The sequence below is a fragment of the Ursus arctos genome, chromosome X (assembly GCF_023065955.2).
Source record: "Ursus arctos isolate Adak ecotype North America chromosome X, UrsArc2.0, whole genome shotgun sequence".
Classification (NCBI taxonomy): Eukaryota; Metazoa; Chordata; class Mammalia; order Carnivora; family Ursidae; genus Ursus; species Ursus arctos.
In genome coordinates this window covers 81,667,800-81,683,835 of record NC_079873.1, presented here as the reverse complement: position 1 = coordinate 81,683,835, position 16,036 = coordinate 81,667,800, and the positions used below count along the sequence as shown (strand labels likewise).

The 16,036-nt window shown below is 38.5% G+C and overlaps 1 protein-coding gene across 1 annotated transcript in view; it reads right to left on the bottom strand.

The window, feature by feature from the left end:
- The window catches only part of IL1RAPL2 (interleukin 1 receptor accessory protein like 2), a 562,461-nt gene that overhangs the window by 488,720 nt on the left and 57,705 nt on the right, over positions 1 to 16,036 (bottom strand). The window contains exon 4 of the mRNA XM_026488169.3: positions 13,131 to 13,284. Coding sequence (XP_026343954.2) covers positions 13,131 to 13,284 — 154 coding nt within the window. The remainder of the gene's footprint in view (positions 1 to 13,130; positions 13,285 to 16,036) is intronic.

Below are 16,036 nucleotides of genomic sequence, written 5' to 3'. Positions count from 1 at the left end.
ATGCACGAATTATAAATTTAGGAATCAGAATGGTCTTCAAATACCAACTCAGTCCCTTGCGTGACCTCAGGCAAGTTACTTAACCTTGCTGACTCTTGATTTCCTCACCAGTAAAATAGTTAACACCTATTCCACAGGGCTTTTAAGTTATCATTAAATGAAATGATTAAATTATACTAATAGTAGCTATCATTTACTATGAACCAACTATGTACCAGGCTCTCTGCTCCTTTCACTGTACCACACTTAGGGACTCGTCCTCCTGTTGGGAGTAGTTCTCAGACTAAGAATTTAGAACAAGGTATCCAGAGGGTATGAAGGCAGCTGCTAGTCTAGGCAGGCAGTCAGCTTCAGAATAACCAGTGAGCTTATACATCAGTTTTATCTCAATAAACTTGGGTGGGAGGAATAATGACCAGAAAGCAATGGTACACAACAGCAGGCTGTATGTATGCATGCTCCAGAAGTCTAATAAAGGGGCCCTTGCAACAATCCAACTTAGCAGGCTTTTATTCAAAATTGAGGAGATCTAGCAGCAAGTTTGCATATTTCAATCTTCTCTTCCTTTTTCCTCTGGTTTTTAAAGACTTAAGAAATTGGAAGAACCCTGAAAAGAAATTTAGAGTCACTTTTCCCATAGTGTGGAATTGGAATGGGGAAAAGATCAGCAAACCTGCTGTGTGCGCTTGGGCAAGTCATGTAAATTCTTGAGTCTGAGTTTCTTTATCTATAAACTGGGGCCTGTTCTTTTCAGGGCTGTGGTAATGATTAGAAATAAATGTATTTAAAGTGATTAATATGGTGCCTGACATATATAATAAATAGTGACTATATTTAGTATGTCATTAGTTATATTCCTCTAGCTCTGAGAGATTCAAATGTCAGCTAAACGCAGGATGTCATCTCCACATATCAGCAAAAATACAGGTACAAACATCATGCATGGTATTTAACAATTTGATGAGGTTTGGGAAAATCATGACAAGCAGCTTTCTTATACTGTCATAGTCCTCTGGAGAAAATATGTAATATAAGGCCTAGAAGCTGCAGTTTGCATTGATCTCTTATAGTAGTATCAGTTGCCCCACACAATTTAATACTTCATTGTAGCCTACCATACATACCATGCAGACAGCTCCAAAATTTATATTTCTTTTTTTTTTTTTTTTTTTAAAGATTTTATTTATTTATTTGACACAGAGAGACAGCCAGCGAGAGAGGGAACACAGCAGGGGGAGTGGGAGAGGAAGAAGCAGGCTCCCAGCAGAGGAGCCTGATGTGGGACTCGATCCCGGACCGCCAGGATCACGCCCTGAGCCGAAGGCAGACGCTTTAACGACTGCGCTACCCAGGCGCCCCCAAAATTTATATTTCTATCCCAGACTTCTCCCTGAATGCCAGACTCATATATCCAACTGCCTACTCTACATCTCTTCTAGGATGTCTAATGGGTATTTCAAATAAAACATGGCCAAAACAGAACTCTTGAATCTTGCCACAAAATCTTGCCTCCCTTCGTCTTCCCCATTTTAGTAAATAGCACTACTGTCTCTTCTATTACTAAAACCAAAAATCTAGGAATCATCATGAGAAAGTCCAATCATTTCTATCTTTACACTATCTCTTGAATCTGTCCACATTTTTCTATCTGTATTACTACCACTCTAGTTCAAGCCACCATCATCTTTGAGATGCTACAATAGCCTCCTAAATTCTCTCTGCCGCCTTCCATCTGTTTTCCACAAACTATCCAGAGGAAGAATTTTTTTTATATAAGTCAGAAGGAATGTGACATTTTCCTACTGAAAATTATTCAATGACATGCTCCTGCTCTTAGGATAAAGACCAAAACCTTCTAAGTCACTGTGTTATCTGGCTCTTGCTTACCTTCCAAATTCTCATTTTGCCTCACTCTCCCCACTATTCCCTATGATCTAGCCACACTGCTCCCTCTCTGTTCCCTAAGCTAGCAAGGATCCTTGGCACCTCAAAGCCAAAACATGCTATTTCCTCTGAGATGTTTTTTTTCCCCTACTCTTCACCTAGATGGCTTTTTCTTAACCTTCAGGGTCCAGTCTCAATGTTATTGTGTTTCAAGTAGACTTTCCCCAATGATCCAATATAAAGTAAGGGTCTACTTTTCAGTCTCTGTTATTTTCCTTTTTGTCACTTATTGCAATTATTAATTATACACTTATTGATGTGTTTATTTGTTTAATCTTTATATTTTCCCTACCCCTCGTTACACTAACAAGCTCAATTAGAGCAGAACCATGTCTCTTAAAATAAAAGTTAACTTATTAACTCTCGTAACTCTTAGAATAGAGTTCACCTCTATTTGCCCAACCCAATGAGTATTTAATGAATGTGAAGAGAATATCAAACATATTAATTGTGGATCCAGGGGTGATAATGACAGAATTCAATAAATACTTTTTCACTTGTCCTAAAATGTTCTTTTCACCTTTTACTTCATATGATAGGAGGTTAACTAATTAGTATCATGAAGATAATTTTACTAGTAAAAATACGAGGATATAGGAGTGTGTGGGTGGCTCAGTCAGTTAAGCGTCCGACTCTTGATTTCATTGCAGGTCATGATCTCAGGGTTGTGAGATCGAGCCCTGTGTTGGGCTCTGCACTGGGTGTGGAGCCTGCTTTAGAGTCTCTCTCCCTCTCCCTCTGTTCCTCCCCTGCCCCTCTAAAAAAGTGAGGATATAGATACTACCAGGGGTCTGATCTTAGGAGCAAGGGGGTTAGGTGATTAAACTATGATTTTAAAAGGGTTTTATTAGAAAAAAAAATGAAAGCCTAATTATATCTCATGTAACTTTCATACCAGAGTTTATAGCGAAGCTATGATGCCCTGACCATAAAAATTGAGCATTTAAGTCAGGGTATTCACCCAGTATCTTCTGAACATAATTATTACTACCTTTTTAATCTCATTTTCCCAGAATACACTGGAGAGAGTTATCAGACACTGTGGGTGGGCTTTGATGCAAAGGATTCAAAACACACAAAACATTTAAATTCATTCAGTCTACAAATATATTAAATGACTACTATATACAGCCAGACACACAAGGTGGGTATTTTTCCTAACCAGAGAGAATCAAAGCAACATCCCCCAGAAAGGAATCAACTTTCTCTGCCTGTAGACCCATGAACATGCAGCTCATCACTTAGGCTTCTGTATCTGGTGCTTCCCAGTTACTCCTCAGGATCCCCACCGGAGCATACTGCCAAATCACAAAGAGATTTCTAGCTATATAAAGTACACCCAGTACAAAGAAATGATTTATAGACTTGAACTGATAAATTATTTTCCTATTTGACAGCCAAAGGAGGCAATTCCACTGCCTTTATAAACCACCAGTGATGAATCATAATGACATAAGGAATTGCTGGAGAGGAAAAGGCCACTCTCCTTAACATGCGTGTCCTCGGGACTCATTTCCACCTCAGCTTTGTCTCAGCAGCCTTTGCTCTTGGCTCACACATCATTAAAATGTCTTGCTGGCTGCAAAAGCTCATTTATATAGACAACAATATTTGCTATGATCACCTTAATTGACAAATTATTCCACATGATTTCATCTCCTCGAATGAAAAAGTTTGGCCTGAAATACCTATGTATGTAGTCTTGTGCTTGAGTTTGTCATAGCCCCTGGTTAACTTCCTAATATTTTTTTAAATTCATCCCCTGTAAATGAAGCACCCTATTAAAAATAGCAATTTGTCTTAAGCCATTCGTTAGACTGCTTTCTTCTGGTAAAATGGCTGTGAGGTCATCTTTGCAAGCTTTCCAGTGATAATAATGATGAAAATGTTAATCATAATAATATCATTTATTGAATACCTAATATTTCCCAGACACCATTCCAAGTGCTTTTCATATATTTTCTTCACTCAACACAGTAACACCTTCTCATTTTACATGGGGAGAAAACTGAAGTTCAGAAGAATAAATTATTTTTTCTCAAAGTCACACAGCTTCTGTCATACTAAGGATTTGAATCATGTTTTTCTGATTCTAAAGCAAGGTCCAAGGGAGCAAATCAAGTTTTCAGTTTTCCATGGGTGTTGTCTAAGAATCAAATTCTTTGTTTAGCTAAAATTTCTTAGAAACAGCTTCCTCTAGATACTCTTCTCAGCAAAAGATCTTGTGCATATCCACATAAGAAAATTTGTTATAGTCAAATCAGATTATAATACTATGAACAATATATACTTCTATAAGCATTTACTAGTGGAAGAGGCTCAGGCTTTGAGAAAACAGCCACAACCACTTGAACCTTCATTCCAGTGCCATCATTTAGTTATAGTAGAACACTGAGAAAAATTACTTAACTTCTCTGAATTTCAGCTTTAACATTGGTAAAGTGGGGCTAAAATGACAATACCTCACAGGATTTTGAGATGCTTAAATGAGATCATATATGTGAAAACTTAGTGCTCGGCTCCTAGCGCCATAATTGTATGTTTTATCTAAATGTTAAGGTAAATCTTTGTATGGGAAACAACAGAATGTGGAGGACATTAATCTAATTGGTAAGACAAAACCTACACCAACTACTTCAAGATAGGGGTGCCTGGGTGGCTCAGTCAGTTAAGCATCTGTCTTCAGCTCAGGTCATGATCCCAGGGTTCTGGGATCGAGCCCCACATGGGGCTCCCTGCTCAGCAGAGAGCCTGCTTTTCCCTCTCCCTTTGCTGCTCCCCCTGCTTGTGCTCTTTCTCTCTTTCTCTCTCTCTCTTTCTGTCAAATAAACAAAAGCTTTAAAAAATTTTTAAGTACTTCAAGATAATTAATTGTAAATTAGTGTCAGTGTGATGGAGGCGCCTGGGTGGCTCAGTCATTAAGCGTCTGCCTTCGGCTCAGGGCATAATCCCAGAGTCCTGGGATCGAGCCCCACATCAGGCTTCTCCGCTGGGAGCCTGCTTCTTCCTCTCCCACTCCCCCTGCTTGTGTTCCCTCTCTCTCTGGCTGTCTCTCTCTGTGTCAAATAAATAAATAAAATCTTAGAAAAAAAGACAGTGTGATGAAAACTTTTGCAAAATTGCCAAGGGAATTTAGGAGAAAGAAACAGGTGACTGTAAATGTGATTAATCTGAGAAGACTTTATGGAAGAAGCACCAAAGTACAAATGTGTCTTGGCAAAGAAGAGTGAAAGAGCATGAAGCAGGCAAGCAAGCAGGAAGGAAAGGAACTAGTGACATTTGTTGAGCATTGTTGTATGCAGAAGCCACGTAGGTAGTTTTTAGCTGGTTGCTTTAAGAGCAAGATTTTGGAACAAATGTGTGTTTGAATCCTAACTCCACCATTTACTATCTATGTGATAATAGACAAGTAACTTATCCCCTCTAAGCCTCCCTTTCTTCCCTTATAAAATAAAGGAAATATTTCCAAACTTTCAAGGTTGTTGTGAACTTTGACTGATTGTACAATACCTGACCCAATAAATGGTTGTCCTCTGAGCATCTGCTCTATTCTTTTGGATCTAGTTCATGGCTAATCTCCCACCATACCAAGCTCCTAGTTTTCATCCTCTAGAAGGGTGGCTTGATAGACTATCCTTAGCTTGCTCATACCACTGCTTTCAGGATGGAGGAGAGCAAAGTAGCTGAGACTTTCACAAATAAACATAATGGACCTAGGAAAATCTTTGCCCATGAATCTTAGAGGTCTATACACCTAGGAGTCACACAGCAATCCCTTCCCAAGAACCCCCTCCCCTACCCCTAACTCAAGTCAGAGGAGTCAGCCAAGGAGTCAATGATCACCTCAGGTGATGGAAGAGAGCCACTGGAGCGGAACTGACCTGGATTGGGCACGTTTGCCATATCCTGCTGCCATGTGCTCTAACTTGCTCACCCTCAGCCCTTCAAGCTGGTCTCCTGCACAGCTACTTACGAAACAAACCCACAGGAATGAATGTTCTCACAGTCCAGAGAAACTTTGCAGAGAAACAAGACCAGCTTTCTGCTGATGGGATAGTTAATAGTATTTGTTTGTCTCCCTATAAGGCATAGAAACATGCAAACATTTTCCTAGGACAGAGACTGGAAATCTCTTTGACCTTGTCTGTCACCAACAGGGTTAATAGATAGCCCTATGTCATTGGTTGAGGCAGGGGGAGAGAAATGGGGGGGGGGAAGGGAAAGACAAAATAACAGCGCCAGAAAAGGAAGGGAAAAAATCACTCCTTAGACTGATACTCAAGGCCCTCCTTCCCAGTAATTCTAAGCAGGCTTTTTTTTTTTTTCTCTCCTAGTCACCCAAGGTCATGAGTAGAGTTGACCTTGTTTCTAGAGGGAGCAAGCAGCCACCTGCAGGGTATGAATTGTGACACTCTGGGAAAGGCCCCCCACAGGCACTACAAAGCTGCCAGAAATTCCCACCATTAGTCATGCCTATGAGTTACAGAATTGAAATATCTATTAAATTGCAAATGTTAGCTGTAAAGGGAAACATTTTGGGCCATTATCGGTCAGGAATTCTTTATCTCTTTGAGGTACTAGATTAACACCAGCAGAAAACAAGGATCTGAGGAGATGGGCTACAGAAAAGACAGGGCATTAGGATATTTAGAAGAATCAGAGAAGGGACAAAGATGTTTTCACAGTGGGCTGGGTAAGCTAGGAAAGGCCAGGGTCACCCAGGAAGGGAGAGAGAGGCCTAGAAGGAAAGGCAAAGGAGCTGCTACCAGCCGGTTTTGGTCATGAGATTTTTGCACCTGCGACTGTGCAAAAGAACAGGCAATTATGAAATGCACAATCAGTCATGTGAAAGTTTCCTTAATGTGGCCAAGAACTATTGACTGCTGAGGGCTTTCCTCATTAAGTCACACAAAAGGTATAAACGAGATACATTCTCACATGATAATCAGGACACAGACATTCAGATCATGTTAACTGGGTGCTCAGAACATGAAGGAGAGAGAACATATGCTAATGATTTGTTCCCCTCAGTGCTTCACATCGCACTGCTTCGGGGCAGTTTAAAGGTGGGTGCTTTATCCCCAGGGCTTTTCATTTATCTGTAACATTTGAGACCAACTTGCTTCATCATCTAAATTGCCCTTCTCTGTAATGTGATCAATTTGTCAATACCCCTCCTGTAGTATTACATCCATAAATTGCACCCTAAACTCTCTGCTTGAATCGACCGGTCTGTTGGATGGTGTGATTAGGATGGCTTCTGAGTGCTGTTCTCAGTTTGTCTATTCACTGCTCTCCAGGCCACTTACATTTTTTTTTCCGCTCACTGCTGGAGATGGAAATAGTGGAGCAAAGTCTGAGCCAGCCACACAGTCATTCACTTGTTTGAAAGTGCTACTGAACCAAACTCTTTAAGGTAAAGGCCAAAAAAAGGCAGCCCTCAAACTGAATTTAGCATATAGGCATGTTTTATTTAGTCCACACAGTGATGAACAAACCAGAGATTTCCACATAAAAATCCAGACTTCTACAATCTCTTCAAAAATTAGAGGGCCTAGGGGCGCCTGGGTGGCACAGCGGTTAAGCATCTGCCTTCGGTTCAGGGCGTGATCCCGGCGTTATGGGATCGAGCCCCACATCAGGCTCCTCGGCTATGAGCCTGCTTCTTCCTCTCCCACTCCCCCTGCTTGTGTTCCCTCTCTCGCTGGCTGTCTCTATCTCTGTCGAATAAATAAATAAAATCTTTAAAAAAGAATTAGAGGGCCTAGCAGTATTGGATCCTTAATTTCACATGACAACAGCTAGGGCTGTCAGTCTGCTAGTACTCTCCAACTTGCCTTTCCATGTTACTTCACACACCCATTCAGGTACATGACTTGCCTGACTTCTAGAAGTATTTTACTATCGATTAGGGCATCGCCCTTTTGCAGATTTGGATTCAGCCATCAGCAACAGTAAATGCTTTTACTTTTATAGAAGGAATAGAATCACAGCTATTTCTTCTTTAAGCCAAAACCATGGGTTGGCAAATGAGCATTTTATGTAACAGGTTATTTCAGGGATCTTTAGATCTGAGCTCTGAGGTCACCAATTTTGGAGTCCTTCTGGGGATGCATCTCCTCTTTTTCTGGCCCAGAACCCAGGATTAAGGGACTAAAGACAGAGTAACAATGGGATATGATAGAAAAAGCATTGTATTAGGAATCGGAAAATGGGGGTTCTAGTCGAGGCCATGCCATTCACCAGCTGCCACCCCAGGGCAAATGGTTTAAATTCTCTGAGCCATAGTTTACTCTGGAGGTTGGGGGTGTGGGTTATGTTATGTGATCATACAAGTTTAGGAAATGTCCTAAACTGTATCTCATTCTCCTTTTAGAAAACTCTAATACATATTAGAATAGGATATGCACTAAGATGCCCTGAAATGCCTTGCAAAAAAGAAATCTGTTTAACTTTGACCTAGAAGATAAACACATTGCCACAGAACCTTTCTCCGCCCCCTCCTCTCCTTTCCTTTCTCTCTTCCAGAAATAACTCTTAACATCTCTTAGAATTGGAGCTCCACACAACAAAGTTTAGAAACACTATTTGAAACAAAAAAATTAAAAATTTCACAGGTTTCAAAGGGAACATAATTCTGTCTCTACCTGTCTGCTTTCGGAACCGCATTAAGAAACTTGAATCCTATGATCCTCGTTGCACAGAGTAAGCATTGATTTACGTGTTGACTGCTCTTTACCAACTGAATCAATGTTGTTTAACTAGACTGTTCTCCATCGCTTCACTTCCATTAGCTTGAAATAATAATGATAGCTGCAATGAATCTCACTGGAATCCATTTTTTTCTCAATATGGATTTTCATATTCATAGGGCCATTTGGCACCAAAATATGAAGCTTAGCAAATTCCATCTTTTGTACATTCTTGCTTTTCTTGGCACCAGACTCTTTCTTGTTTCTCTCCTGGCACCATCCTAAACAGAGATTTAATTCTGTGTCCCATTCCTACTGATTTAATCTAAGGTGCTCACTAAGAGCTATAAGGACTAGGCTCCAAAACGTCAAGTGTATCCTTTTTAATGGGATCCAAATTCCAATAGGAAATTTTGAAGACCAGATAGTTAATGTCCAGAAAGGACTTCTTCCTCAATAAAATGGGGACAATATTAATATTCATCCTCATATGGTTGTTCTGAGGATTAAATGAGAAAATGAATGAAAAACACTAAGCACAATGTCTGCCACACAATGAGCTCTCAATAGATATTCGCTCTCTGGGTGTTCCTATTATGATTATCACGTAGTTGTTGGCTTACAGATCACTTCTCCTGTTATATTATCATTACTCAGTCAGACTCTCCATTCTGTTTCTTCCCCCAACTCTCCACCATACCTCCACATTCCACTATTTTTCCTAAACCCACTTTCACCCCAATGTCTCAGCATTAACAGTAGTGGCATAAAGAAACAAAGAGCCAGGGCCAGGAAAAGCCTGATTTCAAGCTTGATGTGAAATTGCTTCCTCTGTGTGTAAATAGCAGCCATTCTCTACACCAGAGGAAGGTTATTCTAATAAGCTATACAGTCTCAACAACACTTACAACAATACACTACAATTAGTTATAACTTGGTAAAGTGAAATTAAAAGCACTTACTGAAGCCATGCATTTGAACATCTTCACGAGAAACTGATCCCAATTTCCACTCTGTAATTTTACCAAGCTTTGTGTGTCCAGATTGTGTTGCTACTATTGCTTAATAGTAACCTAGCAGCAAATCCTTGAAATTTATCCATAGAATAAACTTCTCTTTCTAGCCATGGCATTTAGACACAAATGGATTAAGAGATTATCCTAACATGTAAAGAGTCCCAAATCTGGAACTCTAGAGCTGTTTACAATAATCAGGAGGACGGGTATTATTTGCATAGCCACCAAAGAACAGGTTAGTGTTTTTTCTAAATAGCCAAGAACATTTCTAAAAAGCTGAATAAAATCATGCATTTGTGAAAGATTTGCCAGGTGAATGGTGAATTATCTTCCAAATGCAGTTAATTAGTGCTGGCTTCCTGCTTGTGGTCACGTTGGGAAGCCCCTATAATTTATGTCTGCCTTTGACCTTCTCAAGGCAGACACTCTTCTCTAATCCCAGGAGACCCTATTACGTTATCTTTCCTACCCTCTCCCACTCTTCTTCTTCTTCCATTATCACCTGCTCTCCATTCTCAGTATCATATAATCAATGCTCCCTTCTCTTCTTACCACTTAAACTAGCCCTCTGCACAGAATTCAACATGAGAATAAAGGGAAAATGTTTCTAAAATAACAAGCAGCCACCTAAAACGTGCTGTGGGAAATAAAATTGTTAGCTGTTGATATCTTTGACAAATGACCTAAACACACTAATGTATATGTCTATTTGTTGTTATACCCTTCCCTATTCATCTGAACCCTCGGAAGAAATAAAAAGAAATGTCCACAACATCACACAAGTCTGCAATAATTTATACATTAAAAGTGTTCCAGAAAAGTTGCATTTAAATCAGATCCTATTTTAATGCAGCGCGAAAGCTGGCTATTTAAAGAAATCCTATGACAAATTCTTTTATATGGAAAAAAATTATTTCTTAAACCAAAGATTACTTTCTAATTCATCAGTTTTGAATATCTGGATCTTTTTATAACTGATGTTATATTTAAAACAAGTAGCACCTATACACTTATAAAAACCACTTGCTTTACTGAAGAAATATTTCTCAGATTTATAAATTTAAAAAGATCAGTCAGAAAATAACCTCTTAAAATTTTGATAAACTTTTAAAATTTGCATACTTACAATATATAATTTTAAAGAACCTCTCTCTACATAATTTCGTAATTAACCTATCCTATTATTTTATATTGAAATTCCTATTCCATGCCTTCATATTGCTAAATTGAAAACAAGTATGAGTGGGTACTTTTTAAATAATCCCAGCCTTATATTTTGAATTACAAGAAGACAAGCTGTTTAATTGCTTTGTAATACTGAACATGCAAATCACAATATAACTTATATGAAAGTGCAAATTAGGGGCACCTAGGTGGTTCAGTCGGTTAAGAGTCTACCTTGATCCCAGGGTCCTGGGATAGAACCACACATCTGGCTCCCTTGCTCAGTGGGGAGCCTGCTTCTTCCTCTGCTCCTCCCCCAGCTCTAGCTCTGTTTTTCCAGAATCTAAGAAGAAACTAAAAAAGTAAATGCACTGTCACCATAACCCATTAGATGAGTGCATAAAAGAGGTTTGGTGTTAACTTAATTCTGGTCCAACTTGAAACGCAAGCCAAATACTATAATGCTACAAATTTTAGTAAATAATTCCTAATGGAGGTGTTCTGCAAACAGCTGATAAGGATTATGTGATTGTGGTCAAAGTGATGATACTGCAAGGATTTGTGCATGGTCAGGTCACTTATTAATGATGTATAACTGCCTGATTGACTCTTCTCCCTGAATGAGACAGGAAGTCCAGTTCACACTGAGGAAATCAGAAATCAACCAAAAGCAGATCTTTCCTATTTGGGTTTGGCCCAATAGCGCAGTTATTGTGAAAGCTCACAGAGGAAAAGACATGCAATACTAATTAAAAGAATAATTCAAACCTCCACAGAATTTACTCTACAAATTCAGACTAAGTAGAACTGTCATGTATTAGGATAGAAAATGAACTAAAGTATATGTATATTAGTTTCTAATAAAATGTTTTTTAGAAACATGTATTTGTTTATTTGAGAGAGAGACACACACACACACACAAAGACAGACAGACAAAAGGAGAGTGTGCAGCAGGGAGGGACAGAGGAAAAGGGAGAAAGAAACTTAAGCAGAGCCTGTGCTCAGCAGGGAGCCTGACGCGGGGCTCAATCTTACAACCCTGAGATCATGACCTGAGCTGAAACCAAAAGTTGGACTCTTTACCAAGTGTGCCACCAAGGTACACCTCTACTAAAATATTTTTTATTCCTTCTGTTAACATTCAGGATTTTGAAAAAGACAAAACAAACTGCTGACTCTTAGGGTTCAAAAATAATTAAATAAGAGTTACACCAATGAACTTACTCAGCAAGTGTCATTATTAGTAGACTGATTTTAACACTACCCCCAAAAGGTCAGAAAACATATGCAAAATAATACAGAAGGAAATCTGTATTCTTAATGTTAGTGCGAATATGTTATAATTAACCAACCAGTTAATGTCAACATTACATATACAGGTAATGCCCAACAGTATCAGTCATAAGTTAGTTAATGCAATCAAAACAACAATTGTCTGGATAATGTCAAATTTTACTATGGCTCAGATTTTATCCATAATACAAGTGTGTGTGTAAACACACACACGTGCAAGCACACACACACACACACACCACATACATCTAAAATATATACAAGAAGAAAAAAATTAGGCAAGGTTTGCTCAGGAACAATAGCAGGTAGACTTTCGTCATGAAGTTTCTTAGGGTCTATCATGCCCATCATCAGGGATAACTTTTATGGTATTAGGTTCTGTCCTATGTCTCTGAAAACTACTTTCCAACATTCTCTACCAGATAAGAATATCCTGAGTTTCTCTCTTTCATTTGGTATGAGTAGAATTACTAGTTTATATTTTACTTGTACTTAGGATTTAAAATAACATATACACACTATTTGTTTGGCTTTGTTCCATTTAAGAATCACTAGAAGCACACAATAACATCAGTCATTTATGAGCAATTTTGTATAAATGATATTCTGGATGCAGTCCAAGAGGATGTCATTCCAAAAGCCCAATAGAATCTCATTCTGAGGCAGGCATTACTTACAAGGAGATTCTACATATGGGTTAAGTCAACATTCTAAAGTGGTTCCAGTATATCTTTTCTGATATGTTTAGTAACAGTCAATGAAATCTTGAAGAGTTAAGAACCCTTCATAAAGGCAGAGAACAGATATGCAGCAATTGGGCCCATGTTCCCTAAATCAATTGTCCATACTCCACATATAATTTATCAGTACAACTTATTAATAGTGAGCTTTCCAACCATCTGATTTGCAGCCAATTCTAAATTCGCCACAAGTTCGCTCTTTGCTTTGGAAACTCTTTCTTCTCATAACAAATTATACTTAAAATTTCATTTGCCATAATTTGGTAGAACCAATTCTTACCTGTAACTTTCAATTCAGTTGTTCGTCTTATAAGTTTTCCTTCATACTTAAGTTCACAAGTGTAATTTCCTCCATCTTCTTCTTGAACTTCTTGGATTAGAAGAGCATTTCCTTTCTGTATTATTATACTTCTCCACATTTTGGGCTTGCATTCCTGCAGAGAAATATAGGCAAATAAGCAAAAAATTAAAATTCTCATCAAGTTTTAGTACTGGCAAGTTAGTACTTATACTTTTTTGTGCTCCTCTCTTTAGTTTTCAAAATATATAACTAGAGTTAAGTCAATGACCAGAAAAAATCACAAATGTGTCTTAATGTGTCCAATTTGAATATCACAACTATCAGCCCAAGAGCTACCTTAAAAGCCTCATCCCAAGTGCAGAAAGTCTTTAGAGATATTCTGCAAAAATAGAAAAGCATATAAACTCCCCAAAATGCAAAAGGGATATAATAAAACCTTAAAAATTGCTAAATATCATTATAAAGCCCTGTGTTTTTTTCTCTATGTGACAGGGATATTTCCTAAGAGTCCTAAGAGAATAGTGTTCATTTAGCAACAAAGTATACTACAAGGGAGTCTTAGGCATTATTAAAAATTCATAATAGGCTTTTACATTGGCAATGTAGTCTACAATAATTTCATTAATTACTTCTTATAGTTAAAAACTAACACTAATATTCCAGAGTCTCCCTCCCCATAGCCAAGAGATCCATTTGGGTGGGCAGGGGTGAGAGCAAGGGGTCAAGAAAATTAGGCTTAAGCAGTTTTCTAGAGACATAGCTAGGTAAAATAAGGACACATTTTGTTCTAGTAATGAAATAGAGAAATTATCCGCTCATTTTCTGAGTTCTGTGATATATGACCAGAGAGTAAGATTTGGGTTTGGAAGATAATTTTTCTACACTCTTGATGGGAATGTAAGGGAGTCTTGCTACTAGGATTGGGCTTCTCTAGAAAGAAATGTTTAACACTTTTCCAGAGAGTGACAAGGACATAGCAATAACCAAGTATGTAAGAATATTCAGCCAAATGGCTTTGCCTTTTGGGAATTTTCTCGGACTACTTTTTAGATATGGTTTCAGTTTGTCTGCCACTCATCTCAAATGTTCAACCGAAGTGGTGGCCAAAAGCCGTACAAACATCAAGAGGAGGTGTAGGGGACAGCTGTGAGGGGGTGTTGAATAATCAAGGCAAAAAATATTTTATCATCTAAATTCTGAATCTCTCAGTTAAGGCAATGAAAAAATGATTGTGAGGCCAATGATGTAAATAATTGTTAAGGGAACTTTTCTCTTTTCCCACTATGGTATATACAACATCTCTTCTACCCCTCCTCCTCCTCACCCCCACTCCTGCCCTCCACACATACATCCTAAATATTCACATAGAGGTAGAATCAGTGTTGACTCTCAACCCCCAGTTATGCATACTTGTGTACATGTATGCACAGGTGTGTGTATGTGTTTGTGTGTGTGTAAAATGATTTGAAAGAACAAGTACCCATTTAGTAGTTTCTTACTGTAACAGATTTTTTTCTTTTATGATAGAAGGAGTTTTGACAACAAAACACAAAAACTGGCACTTAAGTTCACAGGTATAATATTTAAGAGATATGCTTGTTTTGTGTCCAATACAACTACCCACACACATTGTCAGAGAGTAAATAAAAGTAATACTATCCACGGCATCTAGATATAAGGCTGCTTCACTCCCTAGGGTCTTTCCAAAGAACAGTTAAGGGTCTGTCTGAAATTATATTACATACCATGTCTGGCAAGGTTTATCACCTATATGAGATTTGCTTCTGAGTTAAACCTTGGGATATAAGGTTTCTGGGAAAATGAAGAAGAAGGTCTGAACAAAAAGAAAAAAAAATAGTCCAGCTGCCACTATCGTCATACAATAATAATCCACAATTATTTTCGCATTGCTTCGAACTCTGATAGCCTCAGATTTCTAAAGAATCATTCTGAAGGTTATTAAACAAAAATATGGTCCCTCTGGGCATTTTGAGAGGAAAGGAAAATGAAAACTGAGCTGCTTCACTTTCACATAGCAGTGGTGGGGGTGGGAAAATGAGCCCACACACTCATTGTATTCAAAGACAAATGACTTTGTTTTCTAATGTCATTTTTGGGGAAAGTCCATCTGTAATTAGCTCTAACCATTTTCATTTTCCCTGCACACTGCTTTGATTTCTTTTTTCCCCAGGAAGTAAAATCTAAAGAGTGTATAGGAGTTAAAAAATAACCCCTGATGAAGAACAGCCTGGAATCTTTACACATTCTTTGGGCTAGACCAAGATAGTCCCAAGTGCTTTCCAAGTTGCCATGTAGCCTTATAAAAGATTATTCGTACCCAATAGAGTTTTGTGGGGTTTTTTAAACTGTGGCATAGGAAAATGTTATTGGCAGGTCATCTCCACCCTTCTGGAGACAATGTAGTATAGATGAAAAGGTAAAACCTGCAGTCAGAGCTGGACAGATCTGGGTCATAATCTGGGGTTCACCCAAGTTCTGTGATCTTGGGCAAAATTGTTTAAGTTCTTTAGGTATCAGTTTCTCACTCTGCATATGAAGATAACATATACTACCATGTGAGCAGCCAGAGCCCAGAGGCTTGCAGTTTATTCATTACATTCTTGTTGGGCAGCACTATATATGGTGGTCATCCAGCACAGAGAATGGTTTCCATCCTTAAACTTTCACAATCTTGGATTATGACTCCTCCAAACCCCCAGCTCTCTTTGGTGAAAATTGGTGCTAATGGACTAATCACATGAAAACAAATCTTCACTAATTGGTTAACCATCCCCAGGAACATAATACTTTAACCCACTGAAAATGTATAGCTCTTAAGAGGCCACTCCAACAGTAATCCTAGCAGGTGGGTAGAGGAACTATAT